General features: G+C 55.4%; 1 protein-coding gene across 10 annotated transcripts in view; it reads right to left on the reverse strand.

Annotated features, from left to right (window-relative positions):
• Positions 1-731: 731 nt before the first annotated feature.
• Positions 732-20,292, reverse strand: part of sema3fb (sema domain, immunoglobulin domain (Ig), short basic domain, secreted, (semaphorin) 3Fb) — a 35,836-nt gene continuing 16,275 nt past the window's right edge. For 3 of the 10 annotated variants that reach the window (XM_086118469.1, XM_086118476.1, XM_086118470.1), the window contains 17 exons: positions 12,910-13,070; positions 12,555-12,617; positions 11,711-11,830; positions 10,860-10,949; positions 9,705-9,798; positions 9,040-9,159; positions 8,768-8,907; positions 7,444-7,558; positions 6,547-6,616; positions 6,291-6,435; positions 5,970-6,192; positions 4,341-4,429; positions 4,151-4,192; positions 3,777-3,936; positions 3,105-3,248; positions 2,787-2,920; positions 732-2,210 (listed from right to left, as the gene is read on the reverse strand). In XM_086118469.1, the coding sequence (XP_085974595.1) occupies positions 1,761-2,210; positions 2,787-2,920; positions 3,105-3,248; positions 3,777-3,936; positions 4,151-4,192; positions 4,341-4,429; positions 5,970-6,192; positions 6,291-6,435; positions 6,547-6,616; positions 7,444-7,558; positions 8,768-8,907; positions 9,040-9,159; positions 9,705-9,798; positions 10,860-10,949; positions 11,711-11,830; positions 12,555-12,617; positions 12,910-13,070 (2,360 nt within the window). In that variant the 3' untranslated portion in view covers positions 732-1,760. Of the gene's footprint in view, positions 2,211-2,786; positions 2,921-3,104; positions 3,249-3,776; positions 3,937-4,150; positions 4,193-4,340; positions 4,430-5,969; positions 6,193-6,290; positions 6,617-7,443; positions 7,559-8,767; positions 8,908-9,039; positions 9,160-9,704; positions 9,799-10,859; positions 10,950-11,710; positions 11,831-12,554; positions 12,618-12,909; positions 13,071-20,292 lie in introns of all 10 variants that reach the window. The other 7 variants (XM_086118473.1, XM_086118471.1, XM_086118472.1 and 4 more) reach the window with 7 other exon arrangements.

Below are 20,292 nucleotides of genomic sequence, written 5' to 3' on the forward strand. Positions count from 1 at the left end.
AAAAAGTCCTATAAAAGAGGCCAACATTAATTGTTTGAAAACTTTTCTCACCATTAATGCGACTTCCAGCTACGACAACTCATTAAAAAACAGCAGCAACGACAACATCAAGATAAGACAAGGAGGAACGTCGGTACTGTACGTTTAATGAGGTTTTTTTTCTTAATGCGGTGAGCGTTTTACACAAATGTGCATACTGAAGACTTTAACCTTTATTCCAGAGAGTTCAGCGCAGAACAAAGAATCCAGCCAGCATCAAGTTGATCACAATGAGTGGGGGAAGTGTTCCGTTGTCATCAAATATAGAGCTTTGATGCGGTCGTTAGCAACAACGGAGCGGGATGGTACAAGTCATTTACACATAAAAGGTCAGTACCACCGCATCACCTCATTGTGGGGGGGTCCTCCTTAAAATCTGATGCTGTAAACAGAATGCAGAACCGGCAGGCGACTTTCTTTCTCCGCAAGTTCACTGCATGTGTCGTGTACAAAATGCAAGCGTAGCAAGTACGGCCGTCACCTCTTCAGAGGTCTACCAGGGTCCCTTTTCTCTTGCCAAATTGACGAGTGATCGACGCCTAGAATTGAAATCTCATTTTCTTCCGTTTTTGAATGACTTGAGGACCGTCACGCGACAACCGATAGTAACTCGGTCCTTGACGGAGAGAGTGCGAATAAATGGCCGCAGGTGGCGGACTCCGTCCACGTACGGGAAAGTAAAGTCTTAAATGTCCGGTTCAAAAATGTTTTATTGTTGCCGCACATTGACCGTTTTATCAGGCGTACCGTTGAAGCAACCGTCCTCATATGCTCCGATTCATTCCTTATGGTGGCGAACAGGGAAAAAAAAGCAAGCGGGCACACATACAGTACTTTTGATCAGAAACGCAGCACAGATACATTTTCATGCACACAAAGAAAGCCAGCTTCCCAACATTTGGCGAGTGCCACGACGTTGTTACAATGCTCAGTTGCGTCGACCCTCAAATGGAAAGTTCCTTTCCAAACACGCAAAAGGTTCATGCAACTATTGCTAGCCTCAACTATTTCGTTGACAGTATTCACAGATGTCCACAAGTGCGCTCGTGGCATTTGGCCCCAGTTGTCACCCCCTTTGGACAAAACCTTGACTCGATTGCACCGCGGTCTCAGTAGATGTGAAGTTTGGATTTGAATCAAGCAGGCGTGACTCACGGCAGAATAGGTTTGATTTAAAACAAAAACAAGAATATATCCGCTGACTGAAACAGTGCGCATATTGGAATGTGACACAACTGTTCCTCTTCAACGATCGGGAGCATTTTTCAAGTCGGCGGTCCCCTACGTCTCAGTCCCGCAGATGTCCCGGCATGGCCAAACATCAGCCACCCCGTCACCGCGAGACAGTTTTCTCCCGTCGCGCAAAGCGCTTCCTAGCTCACGCACTCGACGGCGCAAAACGTCAGATGACGGATGAGTGCGCTCACGACAGTAACGGCGACAATCTATTGAACGACGACAACGACGACATTTGCCCCGAGGTTACCTCTACACGACCGGCCCGTTTTCTTTTCGGTACAAATCAATCCACAGAATGACGGGCCAACTATATACAACCTACAATAAATACGGAAGGAGCTTTGAAGCGATGGATGTCGGGGCTTTTCCTGGCGTGCGTATACGTTTTCCCGTTGCTTCACTCAAGGAGTCTCTCGCAGTTTTCATTGGAGGGGGGCGGGGAGGGGGGTCGGCGTTGGGCTTTTCGTGCAGAGTCGGCCTCCTCATGTCTCGACGGCGTCCCGCTCTTCTTCCTCGGCCGCCCCCCCGTGATGCCGGCGGTTGCGAGGCTTCTTCTGTTCCTTGAACTCTTTCGGGTCTTTGACCTCGAGGGCACCGAGCGCGGGGTCTCCCGAGCGCCAGTAGTCCTGGCAATACTGATTGATGAGGCTCATCTCCGGCTGGCTGAGAATGGTCAGCAGGTCCTTGTACTGGCCCGCGCCGGGAGTCCACTGGGCGCCGGGGTGCGGCGAAGACGGCGGGAGACCTCCGGCGCCTTCGGCCAGGGCGCTGTTGACGGCGCGGCCGGACAGCACCACCAGCCGCAACTTGACGAGGGTGTGCTTGAAGTTCTTTTCCGTGGCGGTGCACAGGTACACGCCCGAGTCCGAAGGATGCAGAGAGCGCAGGAGCAGACCTTGTTCGCTTTTTAAGATCCGACCGTCGGAACGCATCTACGGGCAGAAAGAAAGAAAAAAAAACCCCACCGCTTGTAGGTCATTTCAAGAAGGAGCTCAAACAGACGGGCCCGAGATCGCGACGAAGCCGAGGCGAGAAGATGGCCATTTATTTGCGCACGCTTTGCTTTGGCGCCGCGCCGTGAGAATTTTCCCACTCCCAAGACGGTGGCCGACTTTGCTCAGCTATCGTGAGGAACGCCGGCTCGAGACGACCCCGACCGATGATCCCGCGGCGCGGACAATCGTAGACGTTAACCCCGTGCAACATTTTCACACCCGAGAAAAATTTGCATTCAAAACTCGGCCTGTCAAAAGTTGAACGGCCTCAGGGAAAAAGAGGCCGTCGGCGGCGCCGGGCTCCGACGAGATGCATCATTATGACCTGCCGAGTATTTGGCCGAGGCTCAAATACGCCCGCGGCGAACGGTCGGTCGGTCGGCGTCAGGCCGGAATTGGATCGGGATCGCCTTCAAATGGAATTATTTACACCGCTTCCTTTGATAGATTCCCGCCCCCCTCCCCCATCACTGGCGTGGGCGCGTTTGAAAGAGACGCTTTGTGGCATCTCACCTCCTTCCTGCGCTCGCTGTTATCTCGCTGCAGATGCCATTTGATGAGAGCGTGCGGGGAGCGGGCCTGACACTCCAGGAAGGTACCGCTTCCCTCCACCCCGTACTGCACCATCTCAAGAGTGTTCTTATTAGCTGCGGGGCAAAAAGGAGAAAAAGGGCGTTACCGTGGCAACACAACGCTCATTACCATGAGCCGCCTTCACCCCCCCCCCCCCCCCCGAATCTTCAAAAGCACTCGCTCGGCTCCCGCGGATGACCGCGCGACGGACGCCGTCGCGACGAGGACCGCGATGGCTTTCGAGTGGCGGAGACGCACCGCGGAGTGGACCAAGGCGGACGGGGGAACTTGCGGTGGCTCCGGGGAGCCGGCGAGCCTCACCGTTGGAGTTGAAGCCTCGACACTGGCGAACGGGGTTGCCGTACTTGACGTCCTGTCTCCGGCTACGTCTGAAGGGGTCGGACCAGTGTTGCGCAAGAAAGAGAGCGAGAGAGAAACAAACAAGGCGGCATAAAGCGACTGACCGCCATTCAACGGACCGTCTCACGACAGACCGTACGCTTCCGCAAATACAGCAAATCCCACCGGGTCTAAAAACGCCGACCGCTGTCATCGTGCAAACGAATCCTCCGCCTCGAGAGCGGAAAAGTGCCTCTTTCCACTCTTGAGGTGAAGCGGACGCCCTTCTCTTGCTTTTCCGTTTGGTTTGACGTGAACCGCCGGCCGAGTGGCAAGAAACATCTTCGGCCATCTTTTTTGTCGAAGAACATTGACCGGTGCTATCTGCCGAACCGTCGCCCGTCGCGAGGCCACCCGAGTCGCCGGCTCGTGACCGACGAGTGAGGTTTGAAGCCGTCCCGCGTCGTCATTGCCGCGATGAAAAGCGGGCCGTCTGACGGTCGGGGATGCCGATCGAGGAAGCGCACCGTCGTGATTGTCTTCGTCTTTGGCGATTGAGGGCCACGTCGAAAAAGGCCTTTTCAAGGGCTCACCTCTTCTGGGAAGCGGAGTAACGGGAGCACGACTTGCCGTCCCAGGCGCAGTAAGGGTCTCTGGCCAGACAGCAGTCGGCGCACGCTTCTCCGTAAGCATCGCAGCGGTGAAGCGCCAGCTGGGTCAGCCCGACCGCAGATGACACGTACAGCTGTTGCTGTTGCCACAAAGGGGGGGGGGGGGAGAAAAAAAATGAGGCAACAGCACGGCTTGCTGCCAAAAAGAATCGTCAAACTAACCCCAAAACTCATTTGCACAGGCTACTAACTTTTGCATGTCATTTCATTTCTGAAAAGTGTTCCCCCCACGGTATGTTAAGCACGGATGCAAATGAAGAACTAACGACGTGTGACGCATCAAATCACGCTTACCCTTTTAGAGGACACCTTCATTGTCGTCACCGGAGTCGGGACCTAAAAACATCCCCAAAAATAAATACATTGACGAAGCCGTCAAACAAACAAAGCCACGAGAAGAGATGGGACTGAGCTGTTGAACGCGGAAAAGGGGCGAAAAGCAATATGTGAAAGAGTAAGAAGAAAAAAAGAAAGAAAAGCTCACCGCGAACACCTCGACCTCCTCCAGTACGAGCTCCTCGGTCTGCAGGTCATCTCTGGGAAGAACGATAACTTTCTGAACCGTTCCCTTGTCTGCGGAGCAAACAAACACAGAGACAGGCGTGGCCGTCAGCCGCGCGCCCCGCCGCTCCCCCCGTTTTCCGAGGGTTCCGAGGATCGCGTCGGCGCTCGCCGCCGTCCCGCGTTGTGTTTTCCGTTTGGATATGCCGCGGACGAACGCGGCGATTTGCGCCGGCCGCGTCATCGTTTGGATGAAGCGAGCTCCAAATCTGCCCGGGGCCCCGTTTTTGCCCCCGTGGTGACACCGTTCCTTCGCCGTCACCTTTTGCTCAGCGGCGCGAGACTCTCTTCTCCTTCGAAACGAGGGGCTCCCACGTCGGATTCGAGAAATACCTCAAAGTCCGTGCCCAAGGCGCTCATCTCCACTGACGCGATGTTGGACGCCGGGTGGCGCCGCCCCAATAGGGCAAGCGGAGAGGCGGGCATTTTCAGAGCTACTCGGGAAATTTGTCAACCGTAACAAGTGAGTAGAGGATCAAGTTTGAGATCGCGACGGTTTCCCCGGGAAGGGGCCACTCGGGGCGGCGGTGGATCTGTTCTCACTGGACGGCCCGAAATCCTCCACTGAAAAGCAGAATTGCCCAGACAACCCTTGCGCGAGACCTTTTTGGGCCGCTTGGGAATATCCGCAGCGTAACTGTACAAATAAGATCGGAACGCTTTGAAAAGCTGGTTTTGGCACATCTCGCGTACGGAAAGACGAATCGCCCCCCCCCCCCCCCCCCCCCTCGGAAAGCGGGAGCCGAAAGCAAAACTCTCAGCCTAAGCCTCCTCCGTCCTAAGACGCCGATAGCACGCTTGATTGATCGTAACTCCGATACATGATTTATGGTCGGGACTCGCGCGGGGAGTCTTCGGCGGCGGGCCGGATGCTCGTCCGACGGCGGCCGAAAGCCGACGCGTTCCTCCGGCCGGCGTCGCCTCTAAAGACGTGCGTCCCCTCGCCGCCGATGAACAAAGACGCCGGTCGGAATGTGGCGGGATGCCGTGTGCCGGGCGGGGGCGGGGGGCCTTGTCCTGATGGACGTCACCCCTCCCCGCCCCCCGCATCTCCCGCACCTCCTTGGTTTTAATCTGCCACGGCCTTATTTTGGTCAACGGACTGAGTGCGAAACGAGGTGAACGGGTCAAAGCTTCCGCACGAGCGCAAAAGGCCACGATGCATTCATTGAAATCATAAATGATTCGTGGCCCGACACTTATGCCGGATTCCTTCAACGGGTTCCCTTTTTCAACTCCACGCTGACGCCGCCGTCAAAGAGTCGTCGACGTACTTTTTTTTTGTTCGTTTTGAATTCGAACAGTTTTTTTCTCCAAGATGGCGCCCGAGCGGGCAGCAGTCGGCTCGTGCTCTTCAAGAGTCGGTCCACGTGCGGTCCGCGCGAAGTAACGGCAAAGCGCACGTGGACCGTTTTCAGCGTTTTTGGCCACGACTTTGGTCAAAAGACAAGAATGGATCGTGAGCGGCGGTCGCGCCCGGTTCTCGCTCCGGCATAAAAGAGTTGCCTGACGTTTGCGTGAAGCTAAAAACAAAAGGCAGCTCCCGACTCACCGGTTCCCAAGAAGAGCACCTCGTAGTTGCCGTCCGCAGCGGTCACCTGGTCCACGGCGACGGTGGTGAACTCATAGGCCGCGTTGGTGCGCACCACTAGGGGGCGCTTGTGCACCGGGTAGACCGAATTGTACATGGCCGGGTGAGTCCTCATGAAGTTGATCACTTCATCCGGGTAGTCCTTAGTGGACTTCGTGTTGGGGGTGAACGTACCTCCGGGGCACTGCGGAAAGAAGGTGACCCAAAACGCACCGCGCCGACGCCGCAAATTCAATGTTATGCCAGCTTTGCGCGGGGGGCCACGCGCGGGCGAAGACTTACTGTGCCCGGGCGGGGGTAGGGGATCTTCCCCGTGTAGGCCACCCACTGGTAAGTGGGACCTTCCTTGTGGGCAAAGGGCCCATTAAAGACCATGCGAACGTCAGCCATGGAGTAGACGCAAACGGCCGAACCTTTGAAGACAGAGCTGATACGGGGGGGGGGGAACATATTCTCAGGAGAGTCGAAACACAGAAAAATGCAGATCTTTCGGCGGGAATCGGAATTCCACTCATTTGTATCGAGCGCAAAAACCAACCCGGAGACAGTAAAGACTGCGTATATCGCGGGATTCTTGGTGTCCTGCGTTGGTTGGATGTAAACGTCACCTGAAAGGAAAAAAAGAGGCAACGTTACTTTACTGCCAAGAGAGAAAATTCCAGGGGATGAATCAGTTACAAGTAGCGTAGTCGTAGCCTCTATTTTAAAGCGCTGACACACACGGGGGCGTAACACCCCCGCCCCGCCCCGCCCCCCTGACCAGAGAGACTACTAACTATTCTCACAGTCACGCACATTCCCATTTGGTGATCTGATCTGCAGACCTCTTTTCCACACAATGTTTTTTTTTTTGGGGGGGGGGGGGCTTGCGCAATACATCTCAAAAGGAAATGAAATGGCCGTGCGGGGGGAAGCGGGGGGGGTCCCGTGTCCCATGGCAGTGCCCTCGATGGGTCATAAAATGGAGAGAGTGGCGAGCGCAACAACGTGGGCCGCAGACGCCGCACATGCGGCGTTACGGCTGTGAATGTGGGACACTTTTGACAGGCGCCGCTGCACAAACGCAAGCGAGAGCTTTTCTTTTCGCGTATCACATGTGATCGGACTTGACGGGTACTTGGAATTAAATACGCCTTTCATAAATGTACTCATTTGCTTTTTTTCTTCTGAGCAATGCGATACTTACGGTCAAAATGACATCGTAGATTTCAAGAACATTTTACTTGGACAAAATCGATCTATACTGTACATTTGAGGTGCTGGCTTGTGCCAAGTTCTGCTCCCTTCAAAAAATAAAAAGTACATATATTGGACTTGAAATTGGATCGAAGCTGAGTGTCGAAAGGCAGCGATCACTCCGTGAGGGGCCGGCATATGTGAAAGGAAGCGTTCATCTAGGGAACGGGCCAATGCACACGGTGTACTCTGGACTCACGGAGTTCATCAAAGTGCGTCTCCGTCCCGTCCGCGCCCGGCACCGAGCAGATGAGCCTGGCCTTCAGGAAGGTGCTCCACTTGTTGACCAGGCAGCAGTGACCGCCGTCATCGTTCTTTAAGGATGAGAGCACAAAAGCCTTTAGGTTGCTTTTTTTTTGTTGCCCACGGTTTGACCCCACGCGCATCCGATCCGCCTACTCGTCTTCCCACGCTCTACTGAAAACAAACCACAGGTGGAGTCTCCCACACAAAACTCAACAAGTGGCTTTGCATTACGAGGAAGCTTCACGGCGGCTGGGGGTGGGGAGGGTAAACACGCTCTCCTCGTATTTACACGTTTCCATCTGCGGTGGAGGAAACGGCAAAATAAGACCGCTACGGAGCCAGCCGGCGACCATCTTTATAAACAATGCGCTTTTTACGAGAGACCAATTTCAAAACGGCATTACTGCTCCGCGACAGAAATAAAAGCCGACCGGATTTGAAAGATGATCAATTCTTACGAGATCGCGCGGTCGCGGTCCGAGATCCGTATGGAGTTTTCCGATTGCAACTTTCAAACACTGGGCGGCCGGCGACGGCGACATGGTGATGCGTAACGTACTTTGTCACGCGCTCTTTGGCGCGTCGTCGCAAAGTGCGCCTGCGAATCCGCACGGGCAGCAATAGCCACAACCTCTCCAGATTTTCAGAACGCCGGACTTGCCCCCCCCCCCCCCCTTTGCAGTTTTTTCTAAATGGCACAGGTTTTATTGATCAGCGGCGTCCAAAACGTTTTCGTTTGAGGGCGGCGTGCAGAATATTTCCAATTCTTCATCTTTTTGAAACACGCCGAAGTCAGCCAAGAAAGCAATGACGTCTCGTTCGTATGATCTATTGTTTTTTTCATCCGCTTTCTGTTCGAGGTGTTCCGGCAAAGAGTCGAGGAGGTTTTTGGGGGTCGGCCTGAAAAATGGATGGCCGGCCACAAATGGCCCCCCGGCCGTCGTTCGGACACGACGGCGGCGTCCGGATGAATGAGGCACGACTCTTAACCGGTCTTGGCGCCAAAAGGGTCGTCGGACGAACGGACAGAGGAGGCCGTAAGGTCGAAAGGCGAGAGGGCGGAGGGCGGAGGGCAGCCGAACAGACAGAGGAAGGCATCGTCGACGGGAAGGCTCAAGACACCGGTGGATTCCGGCGCATCGGTGTTAGCCAAACACCGATCGGGCGCACGTCAACGCTCGGGGACGCGGGAGGCTCGGGCCCGTTTCCGCACGGGCGCCGTGGCTTTCCCCGTGCCGTTCCCGGCCCCAAAGAAACGCGCGGCGCGGCCTACGCACCAGGCAGATGCGTCCGACGCGGGACTGGGTCACGGGACTCTGGCCCATCTCCGAGGACGTCTCCCGGAAGAAGAAGTACAGCTTGTCGTCGTTCCTTTCCGCGCTGTCGGGGATCAGGCGCACATGGACGAAAGTGGGATCTGTGGGTCGAAGAGGCTGACATATTTGATACGCCGAATGCCGTTTTCCTGCTAAGCACTTGTTGAGAGACTCCCGGCGGACGGGACGGTTGACCGCGTCACGCTAACGTCTCAGAGAACCAAGACATTTACCATTCAACCATCTGGAGTTGTACTGATCGGTTCGCATGGCGGTCTTTGTCCCCAAAGTGCGGAAAATGGCCGAGTCCGTTCCCATAAAATCCACGTAGACGCCGGCGTAGAGTTCGCCATCTGAAAGGAAGGACAATTCGGGTCCGCTCCAGTCCACAATTGGCACAAACCACACAGCGCAGCCATCCACCCCGCCCCTCGGATGACTGCGCGCATAAACGCAACGTGAAGCGTGCAATCGTGTGCCATTTCAGTCATACCCGCGGTGTGCAAACTACGGTTGGGGGGGCCATTTGCGGTTCCTTCTTTCCGCAGTGTCCTGACTTTTAAACGTGCGCTTGAGCCCGGGTGCTTCTGAATTTTATGCCAGGGTCCTTTTTGGACGAGGCAAAACAAATCTGCATCGCTTACAGAAAGAGGTCCCTTCCACCTCCGCAACAAGCCTACGCCCATGACGGAGACATAAAATCTCAGCGCGTGAACGCGCACGACGGCGGCCTCGGTAGGCCGCGGGAGCGCAAGGTGAGTTGCCGTTGCGGATTACATGCCGCGATAGCGTCAATACTTTGAGCGGCGTCCGGGCCCGCGCCCGTTCGGAAAGGGGAAGGGGAAAAGCCGCAAGGCCGCGCGTGGTCATGAACGACGGTGACGTCGGAGACACTCACTAATTAAAGCTGAAACACTGTCCAGCTTGGGGTCGTAGGAGCACTTTCCTTTCCCGGACTCCACTTTGCTGGGCTCCAAATGGAAAATGTCTTCCTGCGGTTGGAGAAGCAAAAGGACAACGGCAATAAGTTCGGCGCTCTCGATCTCGTGGCGGCGACTCCCCCCGCGTAGGGGAAATGAGACTCCCTCGGACTCCCGCGGGACCTTTCGAGCTTGATGGGGGATGGCGGATTAGAAGAATGAGCGTGCGCCGCGCTTGCGGGGCGGAGGAGGAATTTCCAATGAATGAAAAGTGAGCGTTGGGAATTTATGAGAGGGAAGAACCGAATCCGCGGCGTGCAACGGCACGTCCCGACGGCTGCGCCTCCAAGACCAGCAAATCCTCATTTCCACTCCCCGTCTGTCGCGGTCCATCGCTCGCAAAGCGGAGGAAGCGGCCGCGGCGCCGCGCGAGACCCCCTCGTCCTATGCGCCCCTCTCGATTCCCACTCAAATGGGATTCAAATCACCACTTGCGCAAACCGGAGCATGCCGGAAGCTCGCTCTCAATCACGCCGTGCCGTGCGCGCCTCGATTCAAAAAAGAAGAAAAAAAAAAAGAAAGGGTCCGAAACACGTTCGGCTTGTTTTCTTTTTCCCCGGGGGGCACATCCTGTACTTCTTTTTTATTGCGCCGCCGCAGCGTGTACGCTACAAGGTCCTACAAGTAATAGGACGAGAAAACCTTTTCACCGCGGCCACTCGTCAATGATTTAAAGTGCCGGGAGAACATGTCGAAATGGGCGGCGGCTCTTTTATTTGCTTTGCCGCGCAGCCGGTTCCGGCTACGGACGAGATTTGTTTGCATTTGTTTGGATTTCAAGGCCAGCGCGCCGTGCATCGGAGCCTTTGTCCCGCCGACATCGTTTTGAACTTTCAGCTGGCCGAATGCGGGCAAATGCGTGCGGATAAGAAAGAGCGGCGGGAGAACGAGGTGAGCGTCGAGAAAGGCTATGATTCCAATTCACGGCGGGCGCGCCAACAAATCAAAATGGTCAAAGAGCACGCTCGGGATGGGAAAGTCGAACGCCGGATGGCCGGAAAGAAAGGAACGGCACATGCGGCTGGCGCTGGCGATCCCAAGCGCTACGGCGCAAACGGGGGCCCGCGTCGCACCTCGAGTCCAAGCGTCTCATGCACGGCGCTGGCTTCAGCTGCGCGGTTCGCTCGTCCTCGGGCCTGCGCCATCTGTAGATACGCCGAGGTCTAAAACGGGAGATAGCAACACAGCCTGCCGTTACGCCACTGGAAGGGAAAAGGTCTGCGAAGTTCTTCTTTGGAACGACGGCAACAAAAAAGTTTAGAGGCGTCCTGTTTTGTGGAATGTCAACTCGGTCTTTTTTGGAAATGCGCCTTTCCTTCATTGGTTGAAAGACGTTTTGGTTGAGGTTCTCCCGGAGATCTGGCGAGCAACGCGATGCGTCTTTCCAGGACAGCCGATAAACAAACGCAAGACCGACCCAAAAAAAAGAAAGAAATGACTCAAACAAGGTACCTCGTGGGACAAAACCAATCTGTACATTGTCACGGTACTTTCTTGTAACCGTGTCCTATAAAATGGCCGCCAACTACGATGGACAACGCAGAATGAACGTTGATGTAAAAACAATATAAGCGTGCCACTGACAAGAGTCCAGCGGTCAATTTTCTTGAAGTCCCAAGGTCATCATTGGGAAACGAGAACGGTCGTTAAAGAAGCGTGAGCTTTTAACGCTGTGGGAAATTCAAGCGGCGCCGTTCCACGTCGAGGTGGCTTTAACAGCTCATTTGGGACGACAGCTGTCGCACGGGTAAATCGGTGGCGCCTGCTTACAGGCGCCGGGCCAGAAACAGAAACCTAATAGCGCCGGACAATCATTAGCTATCATAAGTAGCTGAGCGCAAGGTGGGGAGAGAATAAAAAAACAAGAAAATTGGCCACGATGACGGCCGGAGAAAGACCGCCGTCTTTTTTTTGGGGATCTTACCTGCGACTTGCGCCCCCGGTTGACAAAGGTACAGACTGGATTGTAAGCGCCGGTGCCGCAGACGTACAGCTGCGTCCTATTCCACGGCTCAATCAGACGGATGAAGTTGGCACACTCTTCCTGTAGACGTGAAGAACAGCCCGCGACCGTCTCAACGTAAATGATCGAGAGAAACTTTCTTTGGCTCGGAGGGGAGAGCGCCTTTACGGGCACCCCGTTTGCAACAGCGTGTTTGCTGTTGGACGGCGCTCAACGGTACGGGCGCGAGGAGTGCCGCCCACCGACATGGAGCCCGGCGCGTCCCGCGGGAGGTGTGGGGGGGGGGGGATGAGAGTCGGCGCCAAAAAGTCAGTCAAAAGTTAAGCGAGAGAGAGAGAGATAGCTGACTCGATGGGACTGGAAAATTGGACGCGTGATACTTGCCGACGGTCAAACAAAGGCCTGTTCGAAAACTCCGCTCGCTAGTTTACTTTCACACTCGGCTTGTAGCAAACGTGAATAACATCACGCGCTGAGATGGGATGGCGACATCTACGAAGCTCGTTCTGGTCAACGGAGGCTTCGGTCTCGCTTGAAACAACGAGAGAGACTCAAAGGCCGCGGCGCCCGGAGGCAAAGTGAAGGGAGCGATGCTCTATTTTGATCGGAGAAGACGATTTTTGTTATTTGCGAGAGCATTTTGTGCGCGGCTGCGGCTGTTGTGAAAGTACGAGTTGAGGATTGCAAGCGGCGATGTCAAATTCTCTTTGGGGCGACCGCAAACGTCTATCCGAAGCCACTTGTAAAAGGCTGCCGAGCCAAAGGGAATCATCTCAATCGAATTGCTGTCAAGAGGCGTACTTACGCTGGCGTCTTTCCCGCTTGCGAGGCATTCCGTCTTTCTCCGTTCGGACACCGGCCAGTGAATCTGTGAGCAGGAAAACAGTTGACATTTGAAAGTAGTTTCACCTCACTTGTGTTTATGGGCGTTTCAGGCAAAATTTGCAATGCTGAGACTGTATTAGTCCCGCAGGAGTTGTCCTAGCCCAATAACGGCCTGAGAATGACTCACGACCCCCCCCCCCCCCCCAAAAAAAAACAAAACAAAAACAAACTGGAGCCAAACTTGCAGCCCCGAGGCCATTGGTAAGAGTTTAAGTAAGACCGCTTGCTTCAATTTGGCAAATCAGGGAGGGGGGCGGGAAAAAAAGGGCTCTTACAATATGAGGGTCCTTGTTGATGTCATGGAGATCCAGAGACAGGATGTGATCCTTGCTACCGATGTACATGCGGTCATAGTCCTCATCCATTCGCAAGATCCGGTAATCGGAAGTGTTGAGGAGGTAGGCCAAATCATGAGCGGCGCCGGTAGATCTCAGCTCTGCGCGGAAGAAGACAAAAAGCGATGCGCGTTACAGCCGCGCCGAGACAACCCGACGTTCTTCGCGGCACTCGGTGATATCCGGTCGGGGCTTATCTGACGCTTTTCCACGAACAATGACGGAACTTAAGGCCACGCATTAGGAAGGCGCGCATCGCAAGGGGTCGACGGCCGAATACCGGCCGAGGAGATCCGACGCGCCGCAAAGTCTTTCGCCCGAGCTCGTCGACCACTTCCGTGAAAGAGGCATTGTCAGAAAGAAACGCGAAAACCATACCCCGCGCGCTAGCCCCTTACGCGCCGGTCATCGACGCAGCCTTTTCTGGCGTAAGGGACCGACGTTGGAGCGACGTGTCAGTTTCAAGCCGTCCAGAGTAAACACAAACACGACAGCGATGACCACCGCGGGGGGGACAGAACGAGAAGCCCGGCGGGTCGCCGTTCTACCATGTGAAAGCAAAGTAGTCCTTAATAGAGCGGTCCTCAACCCGACTTTCTTGAAGCGGAGGAAAGCTCCGTTTCCGATCGGACTCCGTTCTAATGGCGAGATCGAGCCGAGCGCGACGACCGCATTTCAAGGCGACCCGGAATCCGCTTTTGTTGATTTAATTAAGGTGGCAAAAATTGAGGGGAAGGAAAGCGGCAGATTGTCCGCGGTCGACACGATGAAGTTCATTCGCGCTTGACCTGCGATCGCAACTATTTTCAACTCATTCGCATCACGCGCTCGAAATCGGTCAACGCTCCTTTCGACATGTCCGCCATTAGGTCTTAAAATAAACGCGGGCCGATGTCACTCAACTCTTCGGCCAGAAGTCCCTTTTTAAAAGGGTTAAACTAATAAGCGCACGTTTGGAAAATGACATTTGCTATATTTGGGAGGTCCGACTTCATAACGGCGCCCGCCGAGGGAATGTTTACACGCCGGCCGAGAGACGGACGGCCGTCGAAGCCTCGCGCGCCGGAACTCCAACCTGTGATTATTTGCCTTGCGGACTGAAGTTGAATGATGACTCCCCACGCGCCCGGTCGAGCTGCCGGCTATGCGCGTGTATGACTAAGAACACAATCGCCAGATACGTCGCGCACCCGGTCAAAGTCCTCCCCGAAGAAGAAGGTTTTCAGCAACTCTTCGCTATGTCCGTCGCGGCCGGATGGGACCTTCCGTCGGCTGAGGCGGTCACGCGAAGCGCAGGTGGCGACTCCCCGAATACATAGTACAGAAGCCAAGCTTATCGTCTGATAAATACGCCCGACGCCGTCCCGTTGGCGATCGTCCGGCGGCACGCCACGATTGGCCTCTGACCGTACGCTCGACTTTTTGAAGCGAGCGCCTACCGGATGAGGTGACGGCGTCGTGGAGAAAAGGGAAAACGGTGCTCTTTCGTGACATCGAATCACTCGGAGCTTAGTGAGGCCTCTGGCAACGTTTGGACGTGACGCCAACGTGCGGCTCAGGCGATTTCACGTCAGCTCGTGCCCGGCATCCGGGTATGACTCAGCGCGCGCCTGCGGTGACCACTTGCGATGACGTGTCACTCTACCGCTCTATAAACACGAACGCTGACATCATTTGTTTTCATGCGTGACGACAGAATTGTGATTTTTACCAGCGGAAAGCAGCGCCGGACGCGTCACGTCTCGTTCGACAAGCATTTCAAAAACGGCTCGGAATACTCCCATATAGGGTCCATTCATACGGCGCCGTTTTGGAGGCAAAATGGATGCCACAACAAATAACGAAGACAGCAGGAAGCACAACAAAAAAACAAAAAACCTCAGGTCTCACGCCGAGTCAAAAGGCAAAGAATAAAGAGGAGTTTGAAGACGAGTTTTAAAGACGGGCGGCGAGGGGTCTTGCCGAACGTTCGTTCCAAAGAGAGGGAGCGCCGACGCAAAAGGCTCCATCCCCTCGGAGCCTCCGCTTAGGTCTCGGTACCTCCGATAGTGTCCGGTCCGCCGACCTTAGGAAGCTCGGAGAGGTGAGGTGAGGCTTTCGAGATTTGAAAACAAAATGTAGAAGGAGCCGGCGAAGGGACGACAGAGCGGGAGTGACGCGCTCCCTCTTACGAGGACCGGTCAAGAGACGAGCGGCGGCATTCGGGACCCGCCGGAGACGCTTCGCCGAGGATTATCGGACTTCAAAGTCAAACGTATTGCGGTCATCCGGCCAAGAAGTGACAAAGGCGCGAATGACCCTTTCTTTCAAAGTGCGTGTCGAAGAAGGCCGCGCAAAACTTGCTTTTGGTCAAGAGCCGGTGAGGACAAGTCCACGGTGGGCACGCTTCTTTGGGAAGCGTGACCGCGGATGGTTTGGACTCTGCCGTCTGTGCGCGGTTCGCTTGACTTTTTGTTGGCCGCGCACTCGCGCGGGTTGCCGCACGGTCTCGCGACCGATGACCAAATCCCCTTCCGGCCTGGGAATAGTGCCGCACCGCTTGCAAAAGTAAACCGGCGAGGGAATAAGATCCTTGCGCCATCACGCAAGATCTTGACTTCAAGTCACGCACCTGCACACTGGGACGCGGGGGGGGTTTGCAGGCGGGCGGATGGGAACGTGAGCTCCGTCCGCAGATGAAATAAAAAAGATAGAAACAAAACATGAAGCCACGCACCTGACGTTCACTCCCAGACGGTGATGCGGGTCGTTTACAAAACAATGCCGGGATTTCAAAGAGTAAAATAAGAGCGCGCGCCGCAGCCAATAACCGAGCTGCGCTTTCTTGTCGAAGGCCGATCGGGAAGAACGAGAGTTTCGTGACGAGGGATATCAAAAGCAAGCGATCCGACGGAACGCTCCGACACGGACGAGCGAGGGAGACGGCGAGGGGCGACGGTGAGCCGAGCGTGGGGCGATCACCCGCGCGAGTCTTTGCGAAGCGGAAAGCGGCGGAGGCCGCGCGTCGGCGTGGCCTTCTGTCTTGAGGATCGAGATCACAACACCGTCGGAACTAACCAAACAACTTGGGGACTCGGGAGACGTTGACATAACGGCGGCCTTTCGGAGCCCCTAAAGCGCAAACAAACATTTTAAGACAAGACTCAAAGTCAACGTTTCGAAAAGAACTCGTTTGTGTTGAAACCCCGAAACTAGCAGTCACTGAAAACGGATGACGCGTACGCGCATGCTCCATGTTCAGTCCGGGAAGGTGCGAGGACGTCACAAGTGAATATTCAAGTAACCATTCCGTCTTTTCAGTGAAACCGTCGTTTGGCGAAGGCCGGTCCAAACCGCAGTCGGTCCAGAAACAAAACAAAACGACAAATCCGTTGGCCTTTTTAGCCGAAAGCGCGGCAAAAGGCGGGCGGATTCCCGGTTTGGCCGAAGGCTCTGGTGTTTTAGCTACGCCCTCCGAACCCCCGGCGCATCAAATACACGCCGGTCTGCCGAGGACGTGTCCCGAGGCGCTTTTCAAACTGGTCGGAGGACGGCGAGATCAAACGCGAGAAGGGCGCGAGCGATAATTAGGGTGCTTAAGTGCAGGCGGGAACCGTGTCGTGCTCTCGCACGTCAAAGGGAGCCCGTCTCGGGATTCTCCACCAACTATTTATTGTCCCTTCGTCAGTTGTGAAATGGTTTGCGTCGTGAGCCGGAATCACACTCGGACCTCAAAGTGAATATTTCATTGACGAGGCCGAGATATCGAAGCGGACCGCCGATCCAAAATGGACTCTCCTAACCGTGTCGTTGGGTCCGACGGCAAATGAACATTGCAAGTATCCACTTCAAATGTTTCCAACTATGCCGGTCGAGGGACCGACCGATCTGGACCTTCTAACGGCCGCTCGCAGGAACCATTTCCGACAAAGCGTTTCAGCAAATGAAAAGTGCCTTCTCCCGCGCAGGATGTGCCACGCCCCAAAGCCGTTCACGATCACCTTTCGACGTGCCGCGATTTTGTTGCCGTGACGCGCGCCCTTGAAAAACCCAGCGACGATAGCTTCCTTCCGTTCGAGTCGGCCGTACGCTTCCAAACACCGCGTCGCATCAAATGCTGGACGAGCTTAACCGACAGGGTCCTCGCGCACCTCAACCAAGTGTAACGCCGACTCTGAAATGGCCACGAATGGACACGGTCGGAATGGGCTCCCGTCCGGCGGCGTGTATCCAAAGTAGTCGCGTTATCTCGTCGACTGAAGTTTCTCACGGTGATACCGGTCGTGGCCGCAGAATGGCAATCGGAGAACACGTCATCGGGAAGATTAGGAAACCCGCTTTTGTATTTGGCGTGTATCCGCTGGATGTGCCTGGCGTTTGTCACGCGGTCGCAGCTCTCCGATCGGCGGAGCCACGGCACGTTGGTTCCCGCACCGCGCAAGGTCCTACGGCACGACTCGCGTTTGGCGGCCCGCGATCGCGCGGGCCGTTGAGCTTTGAGTCGCACGCTTGGAAAGCGATAAAGGAGGCGACGCCTTGCGAGCGAAGGACGGCATTTCGGCGTTTGAGGTGAGCTTTGCTAGGAAACGAAAAGGAACGGCATCCGCGCACGGCACCCGTCTGTAAGTTAGCGGCACTCTGGACCGGAGCTAGGCCACGGTGTCGCATCAGACACGCCGCGTTCATCAAAAAGCGCCGAACGGCACGCGTACCTCGGACGAGCCACCGGGGAAAGAGCGTTTCTCTAAGAGCGGCTCGGCGACGCTTTCATCGGCCCCTCCGACCACCGAACCGTTCATGCTTTTGGCCACGCCCGAGTCCTGAGCTCACACGAGAAGCTCCGGGCAAGATGCGGCACCTTTCCTCGGACAATTTGACCACCGATTCTCTGCTCGGCATTGAAGTTCCGTGTCAGAATCGTCATTATTTGTCAAACGAACCAGGAGCTTTTCCTGACCGATCTAGATCGCCGAATTGGCCGGCTTTGGTGAACGCCGTCAGCCGGGTTCCCGTGGCCCGATGCCGGGAGACGTGAGCGGATCACGGGTCGCTGGGAAGCCGCGGCGAGGCTTTTTGTTCCGCTTTAATCTGGGATTAGCTCGGGAATCAGGAAACGGGGATCGCCCGGGCTAAAGTGGCATTACGGGAGAGCCTGCCCGCAATCGCGCTCAACATAACGTGGGTTCGACAACGCCGGAGGACGGCGCTCGGAAGAGAAAATGGACGGCTCCGTCTCAATGAACACCGGGTTGCGTCCTCTCGGCCCATCCGACGATTAATAATAATAATAATAATGAAGATGGAAAGCCGCCGGGTCGGGGTCACGGCTCGGGCCTCTCTGTGCCGAGTCCGTACGCTCCCCCCGCGCGTTTACCCCCACTCTCTTGCGCGTTCAAAAACAGCAAGAAATATTCCGGAGAATTGTCCCGAGTGGCGAACGGCCGCGCGCCGCAGTCGGCCGGGATAGCGAACGGCATCAGGCCGTAGAAATGGCGAACTCGATGTATTGCTTTGAGTTCTTCCAAAAGAGTGCTTTCTTGCCGGGCTCCTTTGAATGCATCGCCCCGACGTGTTTGAGCCAATATTCTTCTCCTCGTCCTCTCGCGGGCATGCCTTCTGCTCTCGCCAAACAAGTGGCTCGTCGTCCCGACGCGACGCCGAGTTAGGCCCGCGGCGCTGGCGCGCGCCATTCCCGGCCGCAGCAAAGCCAGTTTGGGAAAAGCCCTTCGCTCCCTCAATATGCAGACGGTGGCCGGACCTTCCCAGGAAGGAAGTGGGATTACAAAACAAAAGGATATGTCGGCGCGGCCTCATCGCTCTCGGTCTCTATTCCAAGAGCACTCGTCTGAAAGAAATGCGATTAGTCTTCCGCAAAGAGCTTTGCGTTTCTGCCGGCTACCGTCAACCGAGGGAAGTCCAAAGTGGGGTCACGGCATCGAGCCCTCGTATATACACAGCGGTGCGCCTCCGCCGGCGTCCAAAAACAGCTAAAAGCCCACTCGTTGGAGCGTGCGCTGGGATGGGATGAGCTTGCTCGTTTTCGAAGGACCCCGAATCGGTTGCCGGCCAATGGCGGAGCACACGTAGACCGACAACCGCTCGCACCTCGGGACAATTTAGAGTGTTCCATCAACCTGCCGCGCACATTTTTGGAATGTGGGACGAACCCGGAAAAACGTTAATCGCTGCCTTGATATACCAGCTGGCGATCCTCCCTGAGCGCATTGCCTAAAGATGCTCTCAAATAAAACATGAAAGTGCCTCGCGTAACATGATTTAAGAGGGGGTCTTCAGCTAACTCTTTTGAGCATGATCAGTTTTCCAGAAGCGAGTTGCAGGCAAGCCAATGCGAGGGGCTTCCGGGGAGATAATGGGTCGGAGGCGCCGAGGGTGGCGAGGAGACGCCGGAGATGGCGGCTCGGGGAGTTTGCCAAGCCGATTTAGTCATCCCCGTTCGTCACCGCTAATCTCTGTGCCGCTAACGGGCCCATAGCATGGGCCTGATAACCGCCGGAGATGGAGAGCGTCACAATAAGACCGAGTGAGTGAGAAAGAGATGTGATGTGATGTGAAGTGAAGCGTGTGTATCTCTCGCTCTCTCTGCGGGGCAACGGCACGCGCTACTCGGCCCGCCTGTTGCTTTTCACACGCGGAAACACCACATGCATTTATCGTACGATTTAGCGGAGATGGCAAGACAGTATGCGGAGGGTGCTACGGATCATCAGAGATCAACCCCAATTCTTGCAATTTGCTTTCCAAATCAGGAACGGCTTCTCCAATTGGCCTCCCAACAGCATTTCTCTACAATGTGAAAATGCCATCGCCGCCTTCCGAATACAGACACGTCATCTTCACGCTCGCGTCCAGCGGTCGCTTTGCAGCCCAACCGCGGCGCCGCGAGCCGTCTTTGGGACACAAATCGGAGGGCAAAAACACGCAGGAAAATGTTAGTTCATCATTCGGACATGATACCGCGACACCGAGGCCGTTCTCCGCTTTTGCAGACAGCGCGAGGTGGTTGCACGCTTCAATCGGCACCCAATTTGCTTTCTCGGAGTCCTCCGTTTTGTTCATAGACGAACACGTCAGTGGTCTCGGCCCATCCTTTCCATCGGCGCTAACAGGAGAAAACGAGCCGTGGTCCTTTGCGCCTGCTGCTTTGCTTGCCACGGAAGTAACCTTGAAGCGCAAGTCGAAATAGCAAGCGTCAATCGGTGATGACCGGGAGGCTTCACGCATTCACTTAAGGGCTCCACTTACAAGTTTGATCGATATCAGACAAAATGTAGGAAGAAAGTAACACGTGAGTCGGTATTAATGGGAAACTCTAAGCCCCGGTGA

Source organism: Hippocampus guttulatus, chromosome 8, assembly GCF_054856545.1.
Source record: "Hippocampus guttulatus isolate MCC_2025c chromosome 8, RoL_Hgut_1.0, whole genome shotgun sequence".
NCBI lineage: Eukaryota > Metazoa > Chordata > Actinopteri > Syngnathiformes > Syngnathidae > Hippocampus > Hippocampus guttulatus.